This window comes from Lupinus angustifolius, chromosome LG06, assembly GCF_001865875.1.
Source record: "Lupinus angustifolius cultivar Tanjil chromosome LG06, LupAngTanjil_v1.0, whole genome shotgun sequence".
NCBI classification, from domain to species: domain Eukaryota; kingdom Viridiplantae; phylum Streptophyta; class Magnoliopsida; order Fabales; family Fabaceae; genus Lupinus; species Lupinus angustifolius.
The window spans coordinates 30223357-30248327 of NC_032014.1; the positions used below are offsets into that span (position 1 = coordinate 30223357).

At 32.3% G+C, this 24971-nt stretch overlaps 2 protein-coding genes across 4 annotated transcripts; one reads left to right on the forward strand and one right to left on the reverse strand.

The window, feature by feature from the left end:
- Positions 3770 to 5275, reverse strand: LOC109350987 (lysM domain receptor-like kinase 3). Its single transcript, XM_019592291.1, has one exon. It carries the CDS (start codon positions 5217 to 5219, stop codon positions 3882 to 3884), a length of 1338 nt encoding a protein of 445 aa, XP_019447836.1. The 5' UTR covers positions 5220 to 5275; the 3' UTR covers positions 3770 to 3881.
- LOC109350990 (BEL1-like homeodomain protein 8) lies at positions 14239 to 20508 on the forward strand. Of its 3 annotated transcripts, none has more exons than XM_019592293.1 (5): positions 14239 to 14431; positions 15434 to 16828; positions 18229 to 18626; positions 18743 to 18803; positions 19795 to 20508. In XM_019592293.1, the coding sequence occupies exons 2-5, from the start codon at positions 15500 to 15502 to the stop codon at positions 20221 to 20223; spliced, it is 2217 nt and encodes a 738-aa protein (XP_019447838.1). In that variant the 5' UTR covers positions 14239 to 14431; positions 15434 to 15499; the 3' UTR covers positions 20224 to 20508. The 3 variants fall into 3 exon arrangements, with proteins under 3 accessions (XP_019447838.1, XP_019447839.1, XP_019447840.1); XM_019592294.1 differs by having other exon boundaries at positions 15463 to 16828; XM_019592295.1 differs by lacking the exon at positions 14239 to 14431 and adding an exon at positions 14453 to 14554 and having other exon boundaries at positions 15463 to 16828.

Here is a 24971-nt window from a genome sequence, read left to right on the forward strand (position 1 = left end):
CTTACCTGATTTTCTCCTCTTTAACCAAAGAGATTGACATTTCATTGTTTTTACTTCTACATTCAAGAATAAAACTATCATCTTATTATATTTAAAAGTACCACATCAAGATATTTTTTCTCTTTTTTTATATATTTCCATCTTTACTAGTGAGTATCTCCACCCATCAAAAAATTAGTTAAAGTGAGGGGAAATGGTTAACCACAAAGCTAATTGAACACACACTCAAGAGTTCCTTTAGAGTAAACTTTATTACAAAGGGCAAAATGGGCATTGCATATGGGCCGCCTGTATAGCCCAAATATTTATGGGAAGGGTATGTAAAATTTGTCTGTTTGTCCGTTTTTGCCTAACTCGTTTGCTCGTTTTGCCCGTCCTATTTGCCTGCAAATATTTGTAATGGGTAATATGAGTGGCCTGTCGGCATTACGCTAGAAAAAAAGGAAGAAAAAATACAATAAATTATTATGTAATTTAGTGTTTCAAAAAAATTGAGTATAAGAGCGAGGTTCTAATTTTCACTTTGAAATACTTGAAGTGAAAGAAAATAAAAAAAACTGAATATAGTATTTGCCACCACATTAAAAATTATCACCACATAAATAATTTAAATGTTAAAAAGTAACAAAAACCAGATGTCTATGTCTTATCCCATTGTGTAGTTGACAGCTAGAGATAGTAATCAACAACAGATTTGCAAGGGACAATTTGATAGTATTTTTTTTTGTATGGTGTTGTTGTTGTGGACAATTTGATGTTTGAGATTGTGTATATGGAATTACTTTAATTTCCAACTAAATATAGGATGGTTGTGTCGGATTTGTTTAAAAAAATGCTAACCAAAGTATGTTAAGAAATATTTTGTCATGTTTATAATGCTGTTTTTTCTTATACTTCTACCTATTGTGTAGTTGGCTAATTCAATGCATTAGAAAAAATTATATGTGTCAAGACTTTTTATACTTCATGCATAGATCATGAATAACAAATATTAATTTTTCACCTCTTTTTAAGTTATTTTTGCATACTTTAAAATATGGCTAAAATCACGCTTTGTCTTTTTAAGAATTGATGAAAAGAATGTATGTGGTACTATTTTCATAATACTTTTATATACTTGGTTACACTTATATTCTTGATTTTTTAGTTTGTATTTCATTGAATTGTATGGTTGAGTACATAATGTAGTTGATTATTTCAAATTTGATACTTTAACAATTTATCACTTCAAATTGTAGATCTTGAATTTTGTATACCTTTATATTTTACCATTTTTATTTATATAGAACCAAATGGAGCGACTCATCTATACTTTTATACTATTAATAAAGGGAAAACACAAAATAATCATCCATCATAGTGTAATTTGTGTTTTCCTATTTTGCCCTCAATATCTTTTTATTTCTACCAAAAAACCATATAATATTATTTTCTTATTTTATCCTTATTATCTTCTTATTTTAAAAGTGTATTTAAAAAATTGAATATTAGACCAATTGAATAAATTCAACCGTAAATTTAGCACAAAAAATATATTTGAATTTATAAAATGCAAACTATACATTACAAACGATAGGAAAACGAGTTGACAAGCACGACAGTGCATCTCAACACGCTAGTATAAATAGAAGGAATACTAAGGTTTGGCAATTTTATATATTGTGTGCTTTAGTTATCATCTTCCTCCATAGTTGTTTCTCTATCTTCACAATATGATGTCTCATGTTGATAGTGACATGATGGCTATAATAAGTTGGGATGTGATATATTAGCAAATAAAAATCATCATTGATTTTTCTATACTCAATGAAAGGGTCATAAGATTTTGTTAATTTTTAATTTTAATTTAATTATTTATGTCAATCTCAGGATACATTTAATTCTGAATAAAAAATTAGAAAAAGTATGATGATAGGTGTGGGTGCTTGATTTTGATGTATATATGACACTTCTGTATTTATTGCATTTATTTATGAGGGCAATACTTCGAGATCATTCAGTACAAATGGTCAAGCTTTCCAAAAAGGTAATATTTCCAAAGCTATTTTATAAAATAAACATATTCCAAGTTCATGTCACAATCAAACTATTGGTATTACCAAAGGCCATTCTATCCTACCACCAATGATCTCAAAATGCAAAACCAGAAATTTCATATTTATATCATGTTAATATAAATATTTATATGTAATTAGTATATTATCTACCGTCTACTGTTAATATCATATATCTAGTACACATTACAATAAAGAATTTGAAGGGTTAGTTCCTTATCTAAAGGATGAGGAAAAATACCTAATAGTACCCAAAAAAACATATTATTTTGAATAGTTATAAAATAAAACTTTGGTTGTTTGTCTTCTTGCTCCAAGATTTTGAATAGTTATAAAATTGACTTTAATATCATGTTAATATAAATATTTATATGTAATTAGTATATTATCTACTGTTAATTTATATTATTTAATTTTTTTTTAAAATCATTGATAATTAAATATGGATTGTAGATTATATACTGACAGTATATCAAATTCATACATTATTATTGCATATATTTTTTTTCTTTGTTAATTTACTCAATCTCATTTATTCTTTGCACACGTGAAGGTGTCTACTGTTATTAAAATATTGTCACTTATATTTATTAACTTTTATTAAGTAAATTATTTTGAAAAATTATGAGTCAAGTTATTGTTTACTGAGAGATGAATAAAGCTACTTTCCACTAAGAAACCTCTTAGCAGAATAGGTAGTTGACTATATAGGTTGGCAATTCTAAATTAGAAATCAAACTGCAGAAGCAAACAACTAAATTGTTGACTTTTTCCAATTTGGCTTTTGCAGACAATTATATAAACTTGAATGCTTTCACATCTTTAAACATTGTAAAGATGGGTCAATTCACTGAATTCAGCAACTCTTAGAATCAACACTACCTCACTTCAGATCAGCTCTTACCCAATAATCAGCCTTTGCATATGTTAGACCCGAATAAGTAATAATGTTTTCTTGTTTTAGTCAAGAGATCATGTTTTATTTTATACGAATATATTTATTGTATCTTGTTGCTTCAATACTCTGATTTTCATATCTCTATGCTAATACATGGTCAATCTTTCCAGAAGGTAGCTCTACTTTATAAAAAAAAACACATTCTACTACAATAATTTTAGAGTCTATTTGCAAATTCAGTTTTAAAGATAAAGAAAATAAAATAAAAAACTTCGGAGTCATGAAATATAAGTCTTTCAATTCTCTTGTTTCCCATCCAAAAGGTTAACGGTTCTGTTGGTACAGCGGAAGCGGTTATTGCGCAGCGTTAGGCCATCAACAATCAAATAAAGTGCATAGAAGAGAAGAAACAAGAGAATTTAGTAACGGGGTTCGGCTAATTGTGCCTACGTCCTCGGAAGCGCTAAACGACTACTAGAGAATAAATATTACAAACTCTAGCACACTTATGAGCCCACCTGTCCATGAGTGTTTCTATTTGATGCTTATATCTGGTGCACATTACAATAAAAGATTTGAAGGGTTAGTTCCTTATCTAAAGGACGAGGAAAAATACCTAGTAGTAGTACCCAAAAAACATATTATTTTGAATAGTTATAAAATAAAACTTTGGTTGTTTGTCTTCTTGCTCCAAGATTTTGAGTTCAAATTTTGATGGATTATTCACTTGCGAGCTATATATATATATATACCTCTTATATTGAACTAGTGTATTATAAAATAAAAATTACTTATGCTAATTCAAATAATAAACACATCAAACAAACAATTTATATATAATATAACTTTGGAACTTGATCAATTACAAATTACTCTAATTTCAGAAATTGTAGATTAAAAAAATGATTATTAAAAAGCCGCCACTAAACTCATCTTGCAGCCAATGAAACAGAAATACCAGTAGGCATTTTAATACTCTCAGACCAAATCGTTGACTCCAAATAAAGCTTCGATATCTTACCTGCCACGCGTCCCATATTGGGCCTCTTATCTGGATCCACGTGTACGCAATCCAACGCGACACGTGTCACCTTCTCTGCTACCTCCACCGGAAATGAATCTTTTAATCTCCGATCCACCCACTTTCTCAGCCTTCCCTCAACGCTTCCTTCTCCGCCGCCGTCTACGGCGTACCTCGCCGTGTCAATCACTGAAGTTTTTACGAAATCACCGCTATTTTTATCAAATCGAAACTTCAACGGCTCCTCACCGGTCAACAGCTCCAGTAACACTACGCCGAAAGCGTAAACGTCAGATTTCTGCGTCGCTACGCCGGCGGCTTGAAATTCCGGCGACATGTACCCTCGGACGCCTTGGAATTGCAATCTCCTACTCTCAGACCGTCTCAATTCCTTAGATCTCGCCGGCGATGACGAATCCGACTTTTCCTCCACGATCTCCTCTAATTTCCGAGCGGCGGTTTCGTTTTCCGGTTCAATGTCGCCGCAGAGCTGTGCAGCACCGAAATGACAAACCCTAGCGTTGAACGAAGGCTCCGTAACGATGATTCCACTGCTCTTGATATGATTATGAACGATATTAATATTCAAACCTGTTTTATTATGAACATAATCAAGCGCGTGAGCAAGATCAGTTGCGACCTGCATTCTCGACAACCAGGTACTAAGCACAGTGAAGTGAACGTTCTTCGTATTCCGAAGACAATCAGCGAGGTTAGCACCGTTAACGAACTCATAAACAAGGTAAATATGATCACCAGAAATAGAAGCACCGAGGAGCTTGATGATGCTGACGTGGTGGCTGCGGCAAATAACGGAGAGGCGTTGTCGGAGCTCATCGGTTTGGAGTTTGTGGCGGAACTTGCGCTGGAAGACAATAACATCGGCGCCGCGGAGGATGCAGCGCCAGGAGGGGGTGGCGGAGGAGGAAGAGTGGCGTTTGGAGAGGAAGTTGTTGGTGGCGGAGGAAATCTCGGAGAAATCGTAGATGTGAGGGTTTTCAGGGAGAGTGTGGCGGAGAGAGGAGAGAGAGGTTCGGCTTGAGATTGAGGTGTCAGAGGTTAGCCGGTAGCCGGTGGAACCGGTGTTGTAAGAGTATGAGGTTGATGGTTCGGAGGAAGAGGTGGGTGGTTCGGTAGCCGGTAGCCGGTTGGGTTGTGTTGAAGGTTTTTTGGTTTGTGTTGAAGGTTGAGAGCGTGTGCGTGGAGTAGGTGAGGAAGCGTTTGTGGCCATTTTGGTCTTACACATAGGAAGGGTCAGAAAATCAAAATCAGAATGAAAGAGGGGTTTTATTAGTGATGGGATAGGTTGGGTTTGAAAATTTAATGGGGTAAAACTTAACTAAATCTATATGATTATCGAAATATTAAAGGTTCGGTTTTTTTATAGTAATGTTTGTTAAAAGAATTAGTCAGATATTTTGAAATTGGTTAATTTCTTACTAAAAAAAATAGTAAGGGATACACTTTGTATTACAATAGAATATTTTTAATAAGATAATTTATAAAACTCTTGGTTATCCACTTATCCTTATGTTCCATTTATTGGTTGAAGTCATAATAGCTGGAAATGAATAGGTCAATTTGGGTTCAACTTTGAAGATTCAATGATGGATGACTAAGCAAGCAATAACAAGGAGAGAACATGGCTCAACAGAAAATAAGAATGGGAGGAACCAAATGTCTTGAAGTTATTATCGTAAACATTGGGAAATGTTATTAGGATAAATAGCGTATGGGAATAAACTTATAAAAATACTTTATAATTTCTACTTTTTATAATTTTATTTAATGAACAAATTGTGAGGGGAAATAAAATGAGTATTCATTATTTATTAAAATAATTAATCATTAATGTTTTTATAATAAATATTTAACAACAAAAATGTCTTATAAAAATCTGAGAATGTAATATATGTTTTCTTTTGGAGGTCAAACATTGGAACTTTCTAGATCTTTTGACCAACTTCTTAATGAATTTTATACAATCCTAAACACAAAGTAATAATAAATTAATAATGGACAATGCAACCAATTCAAAATAAAAAATAAAAGTAAGAAGGAATTTGCGATTTGTGAGTGGATTTTTAATAATAAAAATGAAGAAAGTAAACTTTCCTAAGTAGAAAATTTGAGCCCACATTGATTGTGTTTCTTTGTATTTTCTTGGCGGTGCTTAATTTTGGTTTCTAAAGTGGTGTTCTATTCAAACCTTTCATCTGTTCTGAAATGCAATACAGTAAGAAATTGAGAATAAAAAGTTGGTGAAGAAAGAGTTAATGGGGACCTATAATGGAGATTCTTTTGACCTTTTGTTGCTTTCTATGTCCATTTGTTTGTTTTTTAGGATAGAGAGAGAATAAAGACAGAGGTCAAGAACAAAGTATTTCTTTATTTTAGGAGATAAATTATCTCCTTAAATATACTTAGTGAGTGACATGTGTCTTTTATAATATATTTTAAAATAAAAACTTCTTGAAAAAACGAAAATAAGACATATGTCAAACACTGAGTAGATTTAAGGAGATAAACTATTTTCTGGTGTGAGTAAATATTTTATTCTCAAATTAATATGAATGAGGAATGATAACTAGATGGGTTTGGATTGGGTTTATAGTTATGTAACACTAAATTAGAAATCCAGAATTTGAACCCAAATCTCATCTTGAATATAGGGGGTTGAATTATTCGGTTTTGCAAATTAGTGGTGAATTGAGAGGATGAGATAAAAATTTGAGGGTACCACTTGTACTAAAATAGAACTCAAATTCAAAACTTAAACTCACAAAATCTAAATTAGAGTTTCATATGTTAAATTTGGTTTGGGTTCAGACGAATATCCACAAATTCAATTTTTATTATCATCATTAATAATAATATAAGTTATATATCATTTGTAATCAATTGTTAAATACAATATGTTATTTTTATAGTGTCGGTTGACTTCTAAGATGATCTATCATTTTCGAATTAAAATAGCTTTGTTGATTTTGTTTTTGTATTACCAATAGTTTCCCTCACCTTTCGTTAAGAAATTAATTCCTTTCAGGAGCATGATTGTTCATTCAACAAATATCGCTGTCAGAAATCAAACAATTAACATTTTAGTCGTTTTGGAAATCTAACAAAAACTTAACACAGTAACTAATGCCGTGTTGGTATGTTAACTCTTGGTTAGGCCCATATATTGACGTTTTCATTTTTATCTCATGCGTTAAAATGTTACAATTATGATAAAATTAAAGTTAATCTTTGGCTAGATTGATGTGCCAAATCTCATATCATTATGCACGTTGTTGTGTAAAAGATTCTTCTGTTACTTTCAAGACAGCGAAGCTATAATAGCCCAATATTGAAGGATGATCTTATCTGAATTTGTTGCTAAAACGTTGTCACTATAAGAACCACAACCACCAATATTTTACGTACCAAACAAGCACTTAATTATGACATCATACTTGTAGTGCCATCATGACAAGCAATGAATGATACGATGATGTGTGCAGCCCAATCCAGAAAATACGGTTTGGCCCACATTTGTTTGGGAAAAAACAAAATATATATATTATGGATTTAGCTATATATGAATACGATATTTAAGTATATAAATTCATATATAGATTAGATATTATATATATATATATATATATATATATATATATGGATATATAGGTACAAATATCACTATATAGATATAGGTATATATATAAATTATGATATTTTTCCAATAGTGTTATCATACTATACTATATAGATATAGGATATACAAATATGACAATTTGTTATCATTCACTTCATTATCCTTAACATATTTTATTAAATCAACTTCATACATTGATTTTCAAGGCTTTATAATCTTATTCCTAACAAAGATGAGTTGGATTGATGGAACTTGGGTTTGAATGGGTGTTGTCGTCCTTTTTTTTTGGAAGCATGATTATATCAATAATCTTTCTAATGAAATTCAAAAGTGTGTTATATGGCGCAACATCATGAATTCTTAGGAGTAGTCTCATGATAAATCCAATCATTACTCTATATTGAGAATAAAATATGTTATCATTAATAGACACTCCTGTTATTTTACTTTTGTTTTCTTATTTATTTTGAAAGTCTAACTGATGTAAGGAGAGGAGTTATCTCCTCACACCAGGAGACATTTTATCCTCTACTCTATTAAGTATGTCTATTCATTCCTTAACATGTGCACCCTCTCTTCGACTGAAGATCACCTTTTCTTTCACATTCTCTGGGATTCTAAATCTCCTTTGAAGGTTGTTGCTTTTGCCTGACACCTTTTCGAAGACAGAGTATCAAAAGTGGACGCCTTGATGAGGAGATGGATCACCTTTCTTCATGGTGGTGGTCCCTTGTGTAAATTTTGTGATGTTTATCATGAATCCTCATATTATATTTTCTTCTTCTTGCAGGTTCACTTATTCGGTGTGACAATTAGTTTACAATTGGCTAAAGTTTAATATTGTCATTCCTCGTAACATATTGAAACACTTTTTCATGCACATGTGCTTACCAATCAACACAAATTGTCGAAAATATTAGAGTACTATTTGGCCGACAATCCATACATATTATATTCATATTTTTAATGGTTTTACTTTCAACTAAAATTTTCAAGCAGACCGATAACATTTGGAAACACATATAATGCTACTACCTATTTAAACATTCTAATTCTCTTTTGAAATTAAACGCATTTTGTACAAAAAGTCTTGATGATTTTGATTCACAACCGGTCATGACAATCTCCTTTGAAAAATAGCAAAGCATCTTTCTTTTGCAAAGAGATCCTACTTCTTTGGATATATACTTTCATGACATTAAGCAATATATATGGTAGAAACCATCCAATGTGCCTTTATATGAAATTTCATCTTTATATATTCTCACTTTTGTAAGCTAAATAACATACACTAGAACCCTAATAGATCCTATTTGCCAGCTAGATGATAATCCTCCCCCTTGAGTGATATTTCCCCCTAAAAAATAAGTTGAAATCCATGATTATAACGCCTTGAAATTCATGAATGTAACACTTAAAATGTTATTGGTAGAGTTTGAATAGAGTTTTAATCTGATTTCAAGTTTGGAATATTATTATTAGGGTTTTTCGATTATTGTTTGGGCTATAATTGTTTTCTTAATGATTCTTATTGGGGTTTTATGAAACAAACACAAAAAGCCGAAAATATCTACAAATAATAAGTCAAAGAATAAAAAAAATCAATATGTAGATTTAATAACATAATTTGATCATCAACTTTAAGGTGTTTCATTTATAAGTTCATCTACATTTAAAAGGCATTCAGATTACCCATTATTCAATGATATTAGAATTTTCAACCACATCTAATTCATATTTAATTACCAAGATAAAGTACAATGGAAAAAAAATTTGGTTTCTCATAAGTATTTTCACACTAGAGTCAATTTTATTCGAGTCAGAAACATATACAAGTATATGAGACTAACTCTCCCAACAAGTCTTTTAATTCTTTAATGAATATCTCATAATAATATTTGAGGTGTATCACAAAATGAAAGTTATATACCTAAGTACAAAATGGCTTCTTTCAACATTTATAATGATATCTCAATTAACGAAAAAATAAGTATTACTTAATAATAAATAAAAGACAATATATAATAATACATTTATCCTTTTATATATCATAAAATCATATTATATCATTAAAAACAAGAAGATAATCAAACATTTACCTCCTTGAGAGAATCCTCGTTTCCATATCGTGTGTGGCGTTCAATACAAGTTATATATAGTTATTGTATGTATGTGTCTCTCTTTTTTTACGTTACCTTAGCTTATCTTATTAAAAATAATCATGGATCATTCCTAGTATATATGTTACACACGAAATGAAAAGAAAAATAAAAGGTGATGAACATCATTCAAATAAGGGAATAAAGGATGATGAAAATCACATGCGTACACGTTCAATTAATTTATTTTGTAAACTTGTTTTTATCTTTACGGCTTAGGCATACCAAAAATATAGATATAAGGACAGGGCCTAATTATGGAGGATAGCATTTTTTAGATATCAAGGGACATGTGAATGAAGGGAGTGATAGATAAATGTTGAGTCTTGATCATGAAGAGACATGTTTTCAATTTGAGTCCAGAATCCAGATGAACAAGATATAGCAGTGGCGTGAATATTGGGAAGGCTAAAGTAACCTAAGTGATGGGATATGAAAATGATTGACAGTGACACGCACTGAGAGTGCTGTTCTTTCATGCACTATCCTCGCTACTACTTCCGTATTCGATATTTATTTACGAGTTGAATTTTGAACCAGTGATAAAAAAAGGTTACAGGGTTATGATATAAGTGTATTTCATATTTCTAAAATTGAAAAATGAGATATATAAATATACATGTAAGTTAAATATGTGTTATGTTTGAGATCATATAATAATTTGAAGGCGTGTTTGCTAGTGCTCCAATGTAGGGTACCACCCTAGAAAGGCCATGTAGGGTTTCTGTAGTGACATGATAGATGACCTCATCACTATAATTAAGGGCTAAGGTGGTCACCCACTTTATAAGAGATTAATTGTTCCTTTTGTTGTATCTATCAATAATATTGAAACTGTTTTCATTTATATTTTAATTAATGACATACTTTGATTTGGAGCAATAATAATAGAATGTGAAAAAGAGATAGAAACAGTAACAATACTGTAGATTACATCACCTGTGGATTGTACCCTGTTGAGAGAAAAGAGTGAGAGTTATAGGGTTTCGAGTAGAAACCATATCTTTTGCTTAATGTCAGTCATAATTCTACATTTACCCATAAATTCAAAAGCTGCTCATACTAAATCCCTAGCACATAAAAGCCTGTGTCTAATTTTATTCTTTTCACTAATATTGCTATCACTATTTTTTAGAAGAATCCCAATAATATTTTTCTTATTTTTTTATTTTTGTTTTTAAATAAGAATACTTTTTATTGTTTTATATTTAAGGAAAAGTGATGAAAGAGATAGAAGTTGTGGAAAAATCATTAATAATGTTGACCCAAATGACAATAAGAATGACGTTTATTACTTGTGAAAAAAATAGATATTATTTACGATTATGGTTGTTCTTAATTCTAGCCTTTTTGGTAATAACAAGGATATCTTAGCCTTTGAATAATAAATTAATACATAGTGTCTTTCCTAATAAATATCATTAACATGAATTGAATTATTGATATATTGGTCATCCATATATATATATAATCTTACATTATTAAACCATGGTTTTTGATAATGTTATTAGGGTTTAATATAGTTAAAATTTGTAATAAATACTAGTGATATTTAATTATTAATTAATACTAAAGGGTATATTTTTCACTTTAGTGTTTTTCAAGAACAATATCTATGAGTATTGAAATTATTATATTTTAAGTTTGTAGGGGTAGATAGAATAAATTTTAGAAATACAATAAATAATTATTTCCTCCTGTCCTTTACTCACAGTCTCTCACAGTTTCCAATCCTCAATGATTACATCCCCTTCATAGGATTTCGTCATTACAGTATGAGTTAGTCACATTATTACATATGAAGATTATATCAGCTGTTATTTTTTATTCTTGTAGATTTGTTAGGTTTCAATAAATGACATGGAGTATGAGCTAGATTAGGTTTAATTAAATTATTGTATTTTGTTTAGATTAGGTTTACGACTGTTTGATAGAAGAGTGAAACTCAAAAAAAAATAAGTTTAATTGTTTCTTAAATAAAAGTGCTATTAGGACAAGGATTAATAATAGCGTTAATTTTTATATGTAAATAACTTTATTTTTTTGTTTAGTCCCCTTTATATTATTCCATTGTATATTAAAAATGTAAAGGTTATACCATGTTATTTTTCTTATACTTCTCTCTACAATAGTGGAGAGAATTCCTATTTGTACAGTATAATATGATGATTAACTAGCTCAAAAGAAATATTTTTACATACTTGAGCTGAAATTCATAATTACGGCGGGGCAAATATGTAAAAGCAAAATCAAGCATCCACTAATAACCTCATTTATGTATTTTAGTGAATATCATGGGCATGAACATATAACTTTTAGAGCAATCAATAAATTTATATATATATATATATATATATAATGAATCATATAACAATAAAAAATGTTTAATGACACTAGTTAAAAATAGTATATGATATAATAGGATGTGAGTGACATGAATTGTATAATACAAATTTATTGTTGTACAATTATTATATGACAATTGTCGTAAGTATTCTTATATTATTATTTTTGTACTATTAATGATATTTTCTTATTTTTTGAGTAATGAATTAATTCATTTCAAGGTTTTATGGTTGTCAATTTCAACAAATATCATTCACATGAATTATACTATTATACCAACGTGTTGTTTGATTCATGTTTTATATATTTGTTAAGTAGCAAATGATTTTACAAAAGACATATCATCGAAAATTTATGAGATATATATGTGGTAAAGGGTATTAGAAAGGCAATAGGAGGTGAAATTCAAGGTAACCTAATCAAAATAGATTATTGCACACATATATAATGTGAATGTCTTACTTGAGTGAAAGATAACATCTTTTATTTTTCATTTACTCATTACTCTCATCTTTTCCTTTTCACTCAATGGCTTCAGTTATGATATATGTTTTCCGAATCTTATATTTTATATTTTTCCTTTCTTCCAAAAACTGTTTCAAAACTACTCACTAATAATATTTTAATAACTCGTCAATTTCACTTCATCAATTAGAATCAAGAAGATAGTAATAAAAAGTTATTCCAAGTCCTTGATCATGAAATTTTGTTATTGTGATTATTTATTTCTCTTTTTTGTTTAGTTTGGATATAAATATTCTCCCGCTATAAATTATGTTTTTATTTCCATTTTATAAACTGTGATTATAAACCATGAATTTATTATCTATTAAGATTATAATCTGTTTAGGTTTAAGTATCTTAGGCAAAAATGGAATATAAACTAATATATTTTCTTTGGGTAAGGTAAAAAGATTATTTTTTACATAGTAAATTATATAAAAGAGTATGATATTTTTTATTTATTTTATGATTGTTTTGGTTATTTTTTACTCTATTTTTTAAGTATACATTTTTAATATTTACCACCATATATATTTTACTCTATTTTTTAATTTTTAATATTGCATAACAAAGACTTAAAAAATATTAAAATAAAATATAAAAATTAATACCAATATTAAAAAACAACATGACACACAAATAAATAAAAGTTGCTAAACTTTTATTTATTTATAGTGTAAATTACATAAAATAATATGAGGTTATTTTTCTTATGAGGTGATTATTTTGATTGTTTTTTGACATATTTTTAAATATTTTTTTTGTTATATTTATCATCATGTATGTATTTTACTCAAAGATATACATTTTTTAAATATACATTTTTTATATCATCATAATATTTTGTAACTTTTATTACTTTATTACAAAGGTTAAAACATTTAAAATAAAAGACAATATAAAAACCAATATGAATATTTAAAAACAACATGACACATATTTAACCAATCAGACTTTAGTCTAATAGTGTAAGATCTCACTAGATCTCCAAGGTCGGAGTTTAAACCCTCAAAGGGATTAATTTTTTATCAAAAAAAGATGAGGGCAAATAATTGGTTGTACAAAAAACATAACACATATTTATAATATGAAGTTTGATGAAGAGTACATTGAGAAGGAAGATAATGTTGAAAGGAATGGTAAAATGAGAATTACATTTCAATGAAAAATAAGTGTTTTTCAAATAAACAATTCACGGTGAAGAAGCTTCAATTTTTTGTTTATTTTCCCATAAAAATAAACTGAGTTTATAATCTGGATAAATTATCAAACATATTACTTTGTAACTTCTTATTTTTCAAAAATTAAGCAAAAACTAGAAATTATAATACATACCAAACATCCACTTATACTCTTTACTTGTTTAGTTAATAACATAAAAGTTTGGATATAATGCCATTTTTTATTGTAAATAACTAAATATACAAATACTACTACTTTTGCCAAGACTTGAGAATTTCCCCCTCCAATTCTCCCTTTTACCCTATCCACCATTACAAAATAGAACTTCATAATATATATATAGATAGATAGATAAATTTATGGTATAAAAAAGATGGAAGGGGTCACAATTGTTGAGTATAGAGGACCAAACAGCACCACATATTTTTTTGCTGCTTAAGTTATAAAGTACTATTTAACTATCAACTTAGACTTTACCTTAATATAAACGTGAAAGCTAACAAGCTATCATAATCACTGTGATGTATGCTACTATATTTATAGCCATAGGTGATAAGTGGTAGCTTCTTCAATCTCATCTGAAAACTTTGACTAGTTCGGTGTCTCCATCGCCAAAGTTACCATCCAAAGGTACAAAAACTTCCCATCTCAGAAAACTTTTACTGTTTCAGCTACTATCATTAATGACCCTCACGTGTTCTTTCTTTTCTTGGTTCTTTCTTCTTCATTTCAAACATAATATGGCTTTTCTAGGTTTTGTTTCTACTTTTGCTTTTAACCTCAACGTACTTGTGTTTGTGTGTTCTTGTTTCTGCATAATATAATATGTTTGTACAAGTACTAGTACTACTTTCATGGTGAATCCAGTGTATAGCTTTCAAGCTAGCAAAGTTTTTATTTTACTTACAAAGAAGGAAGCTATGATTTGTTGGAGAGAACTAGTAACTAGTTAGATCCATTGAAGGGAACCCAAGCAACTAGGGTTTCACACGCTATAACATGCAACCGAGAGGTGTATAACAACCTTGTGTTTTCTGAGATTTTTTTCATAAAATTTGGTAGGGTTAACTGGGTGGTTCTTGTTCAATGTTCATTGTTACCAACATAGAGATTTGGATGTTGCACTGTTTGGTAGGGCTAATTTGGTGGGAAAGTGTCATAGTTGAGCTGTTTTTGAGAAAACTATTGACACAAAAGTGTTTGGTAGGGGAGGATAAGTTCTTAGATAAAGTTAGTGAAAAACTGAAACAAAAACAAGTACCCATTGATTTGAGCCTGTACAAGTTGAGAACATAGAATAAAGAAGTATCTGCGTTTCTTATTTCTTATATACCCTTGCCTCATCTAATATATGATTATTTTTATTGCTATATATGTTAAAAAATTTCTTCTTGTGTAAAAGTTCCTATGTTATTTATTAAGGTAGGTTGTTTCCTTTCTCTAGTAGGTTGATCCTTCTTTCTCTCTTTACTCTAACTGCAATTTGTATTAATTTTTCAGTTGAAAATACATTTCTGAATTTTACTGAGGTGTGCTATGATTTCTTATTAAGTACTTATTTTTCTGTTACTGTTCTTTAATTATTTAATCTAACATATAATATGATGATGATGTATATTTTCTGCTTAGGAGAGCAACTGAATATTTTGTTTTGACTTTAGGCTTTGGTGTTGGAGTGGTAAACTTGGTGTTGTTGGAATGAACAACTCAAGGCACGAATCTCATGTAGCACAACAAATTCGGCGCGATAAGTTGCGAATCCAGAATAGCTTCCATCATCTACAAGAATTTCCGAACAATAATCCAGAACAATTGTCATTGCACCAAGGGTTCGACTTAGATATTCAAGTTAGGAATGTTAGAAATGCTAACATGCTTGTTGATGAATCTGCAGCTGTTTATTCTTCAGAAATGGCGAAAATTTCAAACCCTTCACCTCCTCCAAGGAACAATAATACTTTGGGGTATGAGGAACTAGGAGAAGCTGAACCTATTAAGCTAATGATGCATCAGCATGGTTTAGTTCCCCATTCATATAACAGTTTGGGCAATGAAAACACTTTTTTGGCTTCTGAGCTCAATAATAATGTGTTTGGTTACCAGCACTATGCAAAGCAAAGTTACAATGAACTCACAGATACACAGTCTTCTCTTAGTAGAGAAATTCAGAAGCAATTAGGCGTAAATGTAATGCATCATTCATCGTCTTCTTCGTCATATCAGAATGCTTTGCAGGATATTGTGAAGTCATCGGCTTCTATTGTCGTCTGCAACGGTTCACACACAGGTTCGCTGATACAACAAACTAGTCAAAACATTTGGGGAGGAGATCCAAATGAACTAGAACAACTTCAGCCAAGTTATGCAAATCAACCAAATCATGAACCGCGTTTCGGGAGTGGTAATTTGTGGGCTAATAGGCCTCACCCGAGTGATTCAACTCCTCGGAGTTTGTCTTTGTCACTTTCATCGAATTCACAATCCAAGCCTTCTGTTTCTCATTTTGAAGAGGCTTCTGCATCTGCATGTATATCAGATCATGGCATTTCTAAGCACCCTCCTCAATATGTGAAGCCATCTATCATTTCTAGAAATTCTGGGAAATCACCACTTCAAGACTACATAGTGATACCTAATCCAAACCCGACAAGTTACCGAAATGTAGGTCCTCTTGGCCCTTTCACTGGGTATGCTACTATTCTCAAGAGTTCAAGATTCTTAAACTCAGCTCAGCAGTTGTTAGAAGAGTTCTACTGTGTTTCTCATCCAAGATTTGCAAATGTATTTGATCTTCCAAAAAGGGTTTCTGGAGAAGTTAATGCTTCTACTTCTCCTTCTGCTGATACTGTCACTATCAATGAAACTGAAGGGTTTGCTCCAAAAGGTGGTAACTCAGGTTCTTCATCTTCTATGTTCTATAGTGCAAATGAAAATAGCACTAATAGGGGATCAATGAGTAGTTTTGGTCTTTCTCCAATTCCAGATTATCAACAGAAGAAGGCAAAACTACTGTTCATGCAAGAAAAGGTTGGTTTTTACTGCTACCATGTAACTTTTTTTGTTAATGATTTAGTTTCTGTTATTGTTAATAATTATGTCTGTCAGAAACTTACTGTTATAATCAAAAGTTAGATACTTTTTTAATGCACAGCTGTGTGCACTGTGCAGTAATGGCAAGTCTTTATTTATGGAAAGTTAGGTTGCAAAAATAAAACCTATTTTGACGTTATATGAGAAAAGAAAATTGCATTCTTGTTTAAACTTGTATTTATCAATTTCTTTTAATGTGCTTGAATTTTTCAGCTTAGCCTTATAGCTTTCATAATTTCCTTTTTTGGTAGCAAAGAACAGAAAAATAAAGGTCTCATATTGATGTGATGTTCTCTCTCACGGGTCAATTACATATTGCCACATGAATAAAAGAAAAAATTAAAAAACAAAAAGTAAGGTTATGATTGGTTTGGGACTGGGGATAAGACATCGTTTGGGACATGAGATCTTTACCCCCACATTATATATTATTGTACCGCTTGCATTGTTGATAATGCTATTTTTTATAGAGTGATTGGTTTTAATGCTATTGATAACTCTCCATTCATTAGGTGAGACTCCTTTTGGTCAAAATCAATACTTCTTTTACTTTTTTGTTAATCTGTTTGGTCTTTTAAATTATTGCTCATCATGTCCCCTTCTTTATCATGGTTGGTCATGCCGTATGCTCGAATTCGTATCTCCTTTGAACTTGACATTTCTTCATCTACAACATTTTGCGTGCTTCCGGAAATTTGAAAATGAAGAGTTAATAAGAAAATCGATACCGGGTTCTCACTACTCCTATGTTAATGTATTATTCTAGTGCTCTAGTGTTTGTCATTAAGGTTATATAATTAGAAGGCCTTTAATTTTTACATGGAAAATGAGTTATCTTCAGTTTCCTTCCTCCTAAGCAAATGTATAAATGAAATATTGCTGAGTTTCTAAGTAGAGAATTCAACAGTTTGGATTCATGTTCATACATACTCACACCCACAGATATGTTTTGGTAGCCGACTTAAGATGTTGATGTATCACAAAACAGTTTTGTTCTTTAAAAATGATTCAGAAGAAAAATACTACAATTCTTAATTCACACTTGATCCAAGTTTGCATGTCATATTGTTTTTCCTTGGACCACATTATCGATGATTTTGTTTCAGCTGATGAATAACGGTATATAGTTAAAGTAGGACGACCGCAATGTTTTACTCATGATTGAAACGGAATTACTATAGCTTCAGGAAGTGGCAGAGAATAATTGTGGATGCTAGTTAATGGGTTTCAAATAATTTGATTCTTAGCATACGCTAATAGTAGTTATAACTTTCGTAAATGCTTTTAAAACTTTGCCTTTGACACTATTGCATTGTTGATTGGATCATATATAATAGGTTGGCAAGAGATACAAGCAATACCATCAACAAATGCAAACGATTGTTTCATCCTTCGAGTCAGTAGCGGGTCTTAGTTCCGCTACTCCTTACGTTTCCTTGGCTCTCAAGTCAATATCAAAACACTTCAGGTGCCTTAAAAATTCAATCTCAGATCAGCTCAAGCACATAACTGAAGTCTCGGGTGAGGACATACCAAGTACCAGTACAAGTAGTAAAGTTGACACTAATACGGCAAATCCAAGTTGCATGGACCAAAGCTTTCAAAAGAACAAAGTTAGCCGAAGTAACATGTGCCTTCATGAACCCCAACAGCATGTGTGGAGGCCTCAAAGAGGCTTGCCGGAACCTGCAGTGGCAATCCTTAAAGCTTGGTTATTCGAGCATTTTCTTCATCCGTATGTTGTCTCTGTCTCTTTGTTTCTGTTTCGTTCTCTCTGCGTGCGACTCTTTCTTTTATTACGATAATGAAGATTCACCTATTGGCTTTTTTTCCGGTTGAATTTCATTTCAGTTACCCTACAGACAATGATAAGCATATGTTGGCTACTCAAACAGGTCTATCGCGAAACCAGGTGTGGAATCTGCTTCTTTAAAACTCATTATTATGTCTTGATGCCTTTTTTGATTATGTTGATTGAATTGGTAATTAACAATGATCACATGGTAGCTTTTAAGTAGGTACATACCAACTTTGGACTTATATTTTAATATATATTGTGACTTTCCAAAATTGAGGGTTGTTGTGTGGTCCTCCAAGGCCTTTTTTGGTTATGAGAGCGTATTAAATAATAAGGTTGAAGTGTCAAAAGGTTAACATTCAGATTTTGTTCATCTTTTCATGCAATACAAAGGGCTTGGAGTTCGGATTAGCTGGCTGCTTTTTGAGTGCAAACACTTCAGTTCCGTTTGCGAGTTGAGTTTTGGAGTGGAAAGAAAAAGTTTTAGAGTCATATCGTAAGTATATTTATCATGACTTTGAACTCTTCCATTTCCCCTCCAAAACCTAACTCGCAAATGAACCCTTAGGTTAAGGCTCCTCTATGGTGAATTTGCATCTAAATTGAGCAAGTAAAGGTGTATTGTCCTTAATATAATGTACTTTATGTAGATCCCAATCTACACCATCCAAGGATGGGTATACCTTCCTCACTTTAGAGACATTCATTTCAGAGGAGCCTTGTCCAAATACTTACTATCCTTTATATGATATTAGCGGGACTTCCTTCCATATTCGTCTTTTATTCGTTTGTTCAGTACTCGATGAGTTGTCGATCATTTTATGACCACTAATTATAATTACGGATTTTGTTAACCTCGGTCCTAAGAAAACTCATATTTTTAACTACTTGTCCTTGGCATAGCTGAAGTTAACAAACCCCATATTTTATAAACTCTTAAGGACTTTTAATGACATTAGTAACAATCAATAAATGCTTGAAAACTAATTTCTCTTAACAAAAATGAAACAATGCTTGAAAACTAGAATAGGTATAAGCAAATATCATAGTATTGTGTGTTCATGTTATTTACTGACTCTAATGGTGTAATGGACTACTAATATAGGTATCGAATTGGTTCATAAATGCTCGTGTCCGTCTATGGAAGCCGATGGTCGAGGAAATACACATGCTTGAAACAAAAGGCACAATCGGTAACAATACTAGTAAAAATGAAGGAACTTCATGCACTGAAGGTGGTAGACTAGATAAGCCTCTAAGTAAGTTTGGTATGCATTCAATCACTGAAAGCCAATTTCAGTGCAATAATGCTGAGGAAAATGGAACAAATGATGAAGAACAATGGAGTCAAGAGAAAAGGTCTAAGTTGGAATTCCAAATGATGGGTTTTGTGCCATACCAAAGTGGAGGAGCACTTGGATCAGTGTCATTAACATTGGGTCTTAGGCATGGTGTTGAAGGTGCACAAAATCAACAACAATTACAAGAGGAGCAGCTTATACCTCACTTTGGAGGGCATATATATCATCATTGACTTAGTCGGGATAACATCTACTGTCCCATTTAGTAAATAAAGGAAGTCGAAATTTTATTTTGCTCATCAACTAGATTGGGTGACACATGGAGTGACAAATAGTTACATGCTTTCTTGTCGTCCCTAACTATTTGTTAGGGTTTTCTGTTTAGAGTCATTTCTAAGTCGGCTATTGGTCATCCTTTTCAATATTAGACGAGGACGTATCTATTAGAGATTATATAGTGCATGCATCATTTACCGGTTATAGACTTGGTGTATTTTGTGAGACAGAAGATGTATACTCGGTGCATTAATGCTTTGGATTTAAGGGTTGAAGGAGTACTCTCTTTAATATCAACAACTTTTGATAAAAAAAACATGAAAACAAAGAAGCATTTTTGAAGAAATGAAGCACTGAAATATAGTAGGAGCATATCATCTCAGATCTATACTAATTAACAGAAGGTGGTGATGTAATTAACACAATGGTTCTTATAGATGCAAAGAAAATTCCTGCATAAGTGTAAGGATCAACCAAGATTGCATCATGCATGAAAATCTATTCCACACAAGTGAATTTCCCATACTATATATATCAAAACACACATTACATTGATTTAATTATCAAATATTACAAACAAGCCTTATGCATATGTATGAGTTTAATCTACTGATAATATAATAAATCATGTATTAATTTCATTCCTTGCCAGAATGTGTGCCATTTTCCTTGCTAGGGATCATTCTGGTTACTCAGTTGTTTGCCTTCTGATCCTAGTACTATTCAGAATATCCTCCACCATATTATGGGTAAGAAACTAATTTCGTTTGGATATGTTAATGTCTTTTCGTTCTCAGGAATCGAACTTTAACATTTTCATCTTTTTGGGTTCTAGTGTGACTTTATGTCATTAGACTAACTTCTTGTTATAGTCACTTCCTCCATTTTGGACACTAAGTTCATCATACTTTTCATCAGTGTAATCCACACTCACATAAATTGAAGTGTAATGAATCTTTTTTTCCGCAAAATGTATTAAATGAGTACAAGAGGTGTTAAGCAAATATAAGGTAAAGATCAGTACTTGACCTTTAAATAAAATAAAGTAATACAATTTTTGTATCATTACATAAATTTACAAAAACTAGAGTAGTTGAAGCTACATTTAACAAGAACTAAGTCGAATATCTAGATTGGATCAAGTCCATAATATAAAAAGAAAACATGAAAAGATGAGGTAATTCCTCGTAATTAAGATCGATCAAACAATAACAAAACAAAACATTCTCAAAAATTTATCTATGTTGAAGTTTATTGTATAATTCATAGCTTGTAATAGTGTAGGATAGTTTGGGCCTTGAATTGTTTTAATTGGGCTTGTTTGTTTCAGACTTTCTATTAATAGCATGAGGTAGTTAGGTTGGTTGTTAATCCCAACCTACATTTTCCAGAATTAGCTTTATCCTCTTTCTTTCACTTTCTTTCATTATTCTTCCCAACTTCTTCTGTTTTTCATAATTCTAACAGTGGTATCTAGAGCTAGAACGATCAACAGAAATCTGGGGTGGTGCCAACGGTGGTACAAGAGACTTCAAGAGTGAAGCTCACGGTAGTGATCAAGCAGGTATTCAGAAGTGAAGAATTGACAAGAAGAAAGAAGAAGAAGATGACTACTTCAAGTGGATTTGCGATGAATCTGCCCATTCTGGATGGAAAGAATTTTGATCATTGGGGCATTCAGATGAGGGCCATCTTTGGGTTCCATGAGTGTTTGGATGTGGTGCAGATTGGAGTACAACCACTAAATGAAAACTCTAATGAAGTACAGAGATTGGAGCATAGAGATGCAGTGAAAAGAAACTGCAAGGCACTGTTCTTAATACACCAGTGTGTGGACAAAGCAAATTTCGAAAAGATCTCAGCTACAACCTCTGCCAAGGAAGCTTGGGAGATCCTGGACAAAGGCTACTCAGGAGGTGTGAAGGTGAAGAAGGTCAGGCTGCAAATGATACGTAGACAATTTGAGTTGTTGCAGATGGAAGATCAAGAATCAATCTCAAAATACTTCACCAGAATTCGTGCCTTGACCAACTTAATGAGAAGCTGTGGAGAACAAGTAAAGGATCAGGGCATTGTTGAAAAAATACTCAGAACACTCTTTGCCAAATTTGATCATGTAGTAGTAGCAATTGAGGAATCAAAAGACTTAGAATTCCTAACAATTGATGAGCTTCAAGGCTCATTGGAGGCACATGAGCAAAGGTACTTGGAAAGGCTAACTGAAAGGCTAACTGAAAGGCTAACTGAAAGACAAACTCAACAAGCCTTAAGTGTCCAATTCAAGAGGAAAGGCAATGCAATACAACTTGAAAGACACAACAGAACTAGTGGAAAATGGCATGGAGAGAGGAGCAATGAACCTGCCAAGTCAACTACACTTGAACACAGGTATGGTACTTCTAACTTGAATCAAGATATTGAGTCAAGAAGTGTTAATGCAAAGAGAAAGACCAATCTCAATGCAAAGAAGAAAAAAGACAAGAGTAAGATCCAGTGCTACAATTGTAGTAATTTGGGTCATTTTGCATCTGATCTCAAAAGGAGGAACAAGGAAGAAGAAGCCAGGTTAGCAAAAGATGAAGAATCAGAAGAAGATGTGTTGCTTATGGCTGAAGAAGTGAGCTCAATTTCAGATGGCAGTGAAATTGAGGACACTAAAACAGAACCAACAAAGAGTGAATCAAAAGAAAATGCTCTATTGATGGTCACTACCAAGCAGGAACAACATTCAACATCAGACAATTGGTATTTGGATACAGGATGTTCCAATCACATGACAGACCACAGAGAATGGTTCACATCCCTTGATAGCTCAGTAAAGACCAGAGTGAAGTTTGCTGATGACAGCTCTATCAATGTAGAAGGAATAGGCAAGATCTCAATCAAAAGAAAGGATGGAGTAATCTCTTGTATCACAAATGTATTGTATGTGCCTAGGATGAAAAACAATCTAATAAGCCTAGGACAACTACTTGAAAAGGGGTATAAGATGAGGATGGAGGACATGGCACTCAAGATCTTCAACATTGAAGGCAGATTAATCCTGAAGGCTCCACTCTCTAACAACAGAACCTTCAAGATAGGAATCCACCTTAGTGATAACAGATGCATGAAGTCAGTAACTGATGAAACAAGAATATGGCACCAAAGGTTCTGTCATCTAAACCTCAAGAGTCTAGAAAAACTAAGCATGAGTGAAATGGTGACTGGACTACCTGAGATCAATACCTCCACCAACATATGTGAAGATTGCATCATAAGCAAACAGACTAGAAACACCTTCACATCACAGATCTCAACAAAAACTAGCAAGCCTCTAGAAGTGGTGTACACAGATGTGTGTGGCCCCTTAGAAGTTCAATCCATTGGAGGAAACAACTACTTTGTAACCTTCAAGGATGACTTCACAAGGAAACTCTGGATATATCTGATCAAGAAAAAGAGTGAAGTGTTTGACAGATTTAAAAGCTTTAAAGCACTAGCTGAAAATAAGAGTGGAAAAAGATTGCTACTAATAAGAAGTGATGGTGGAGGGGAGTATGTCTCAAAAGAATTCACTGACTTCTGTAATAAAGAAGGCATCATACATGAAGTGATAGCACCATATACACCCCAGCATAATGGTACAGCTGAAAGAGTCAATAGATCCCTCATGAACATGGTTAGAGGGATGCTGAAAACAAAAGACTTGCCCAAAAGATTCTGGGAGAGGCATTGGTAACAACAGCTTATGTGGCAAACAGAAGTCCAACAAAAAGGTTGAGAGGATCAACACGTGAAGAGGCTTGGTCAGGAAACAAACCAGATGTGAGACACCTTAGAGTCTTTAGGTCAATCTGCTTTAGGCACATACCAGATAACAAAAGGAAGAAATTAGATGACAAAGGAGAAAAACTCATTTTCCTAGGTTATCACACAACTGGATCCTACAAAGTATTTGATCCAAAGACCAACTCTACACTATATAGCAGGGACATCAAGTTTGATGAGACTCAAGCCTGGAATTGGCACTCAGCAGAAATCTCCCCAGACTCTTCAGCTAAAGTAAGTCAAATGAATCTAGAAGAGACTCATGAGCCACAAGAAAATGGTGCAGATGATGAGCACATCAGTGAAACAAACAACAGACCACAAAGGCTAAGGCAACCACCAACCAGGTTGAGAGATTATGAGGTATTCTCTGATACTACAATCACAACAAATGGTGACTTGGTGCACGTGGCAATGCTGGCTGAAATGGAACCAATTAACTTCGAACAAGCTATAAAAGAATCTTGTTGGATAGAAGCTATGAATGAGGAAATTGGCTCAATAGAAAGAAACAACACTTGGGAATTAACTATACTACCCAAAGGAAAGAAGACAATTTCAGTCAAATGGGTGTACAAGGTGAAAGTAAAACCAAATGGAGAAGTGTCTAAGCATAAAGCTATACTGGTTGCTAAAGGATTCTTGCAGAAACCAGGTCTAGACTTTGATGAAGTGTTTGCTCCAGTTGCAAGAATTGAAACAGTGAGACTTGTTGTTGCAATAGCAAGCTCACTAAACTGGTCCCTTAGTTAACTAGATGTGAAGTCAGCCTTCCTGAATGGTCCCTTGGACAAAGAGGTTTATGTGACTCAACCTCAAGGTTTTGAAGTTCCTGGACAAGAAATGAAGGTATACAAACTGCACAAGGCTCTATATGGGCTTAGGCAAGCACCAA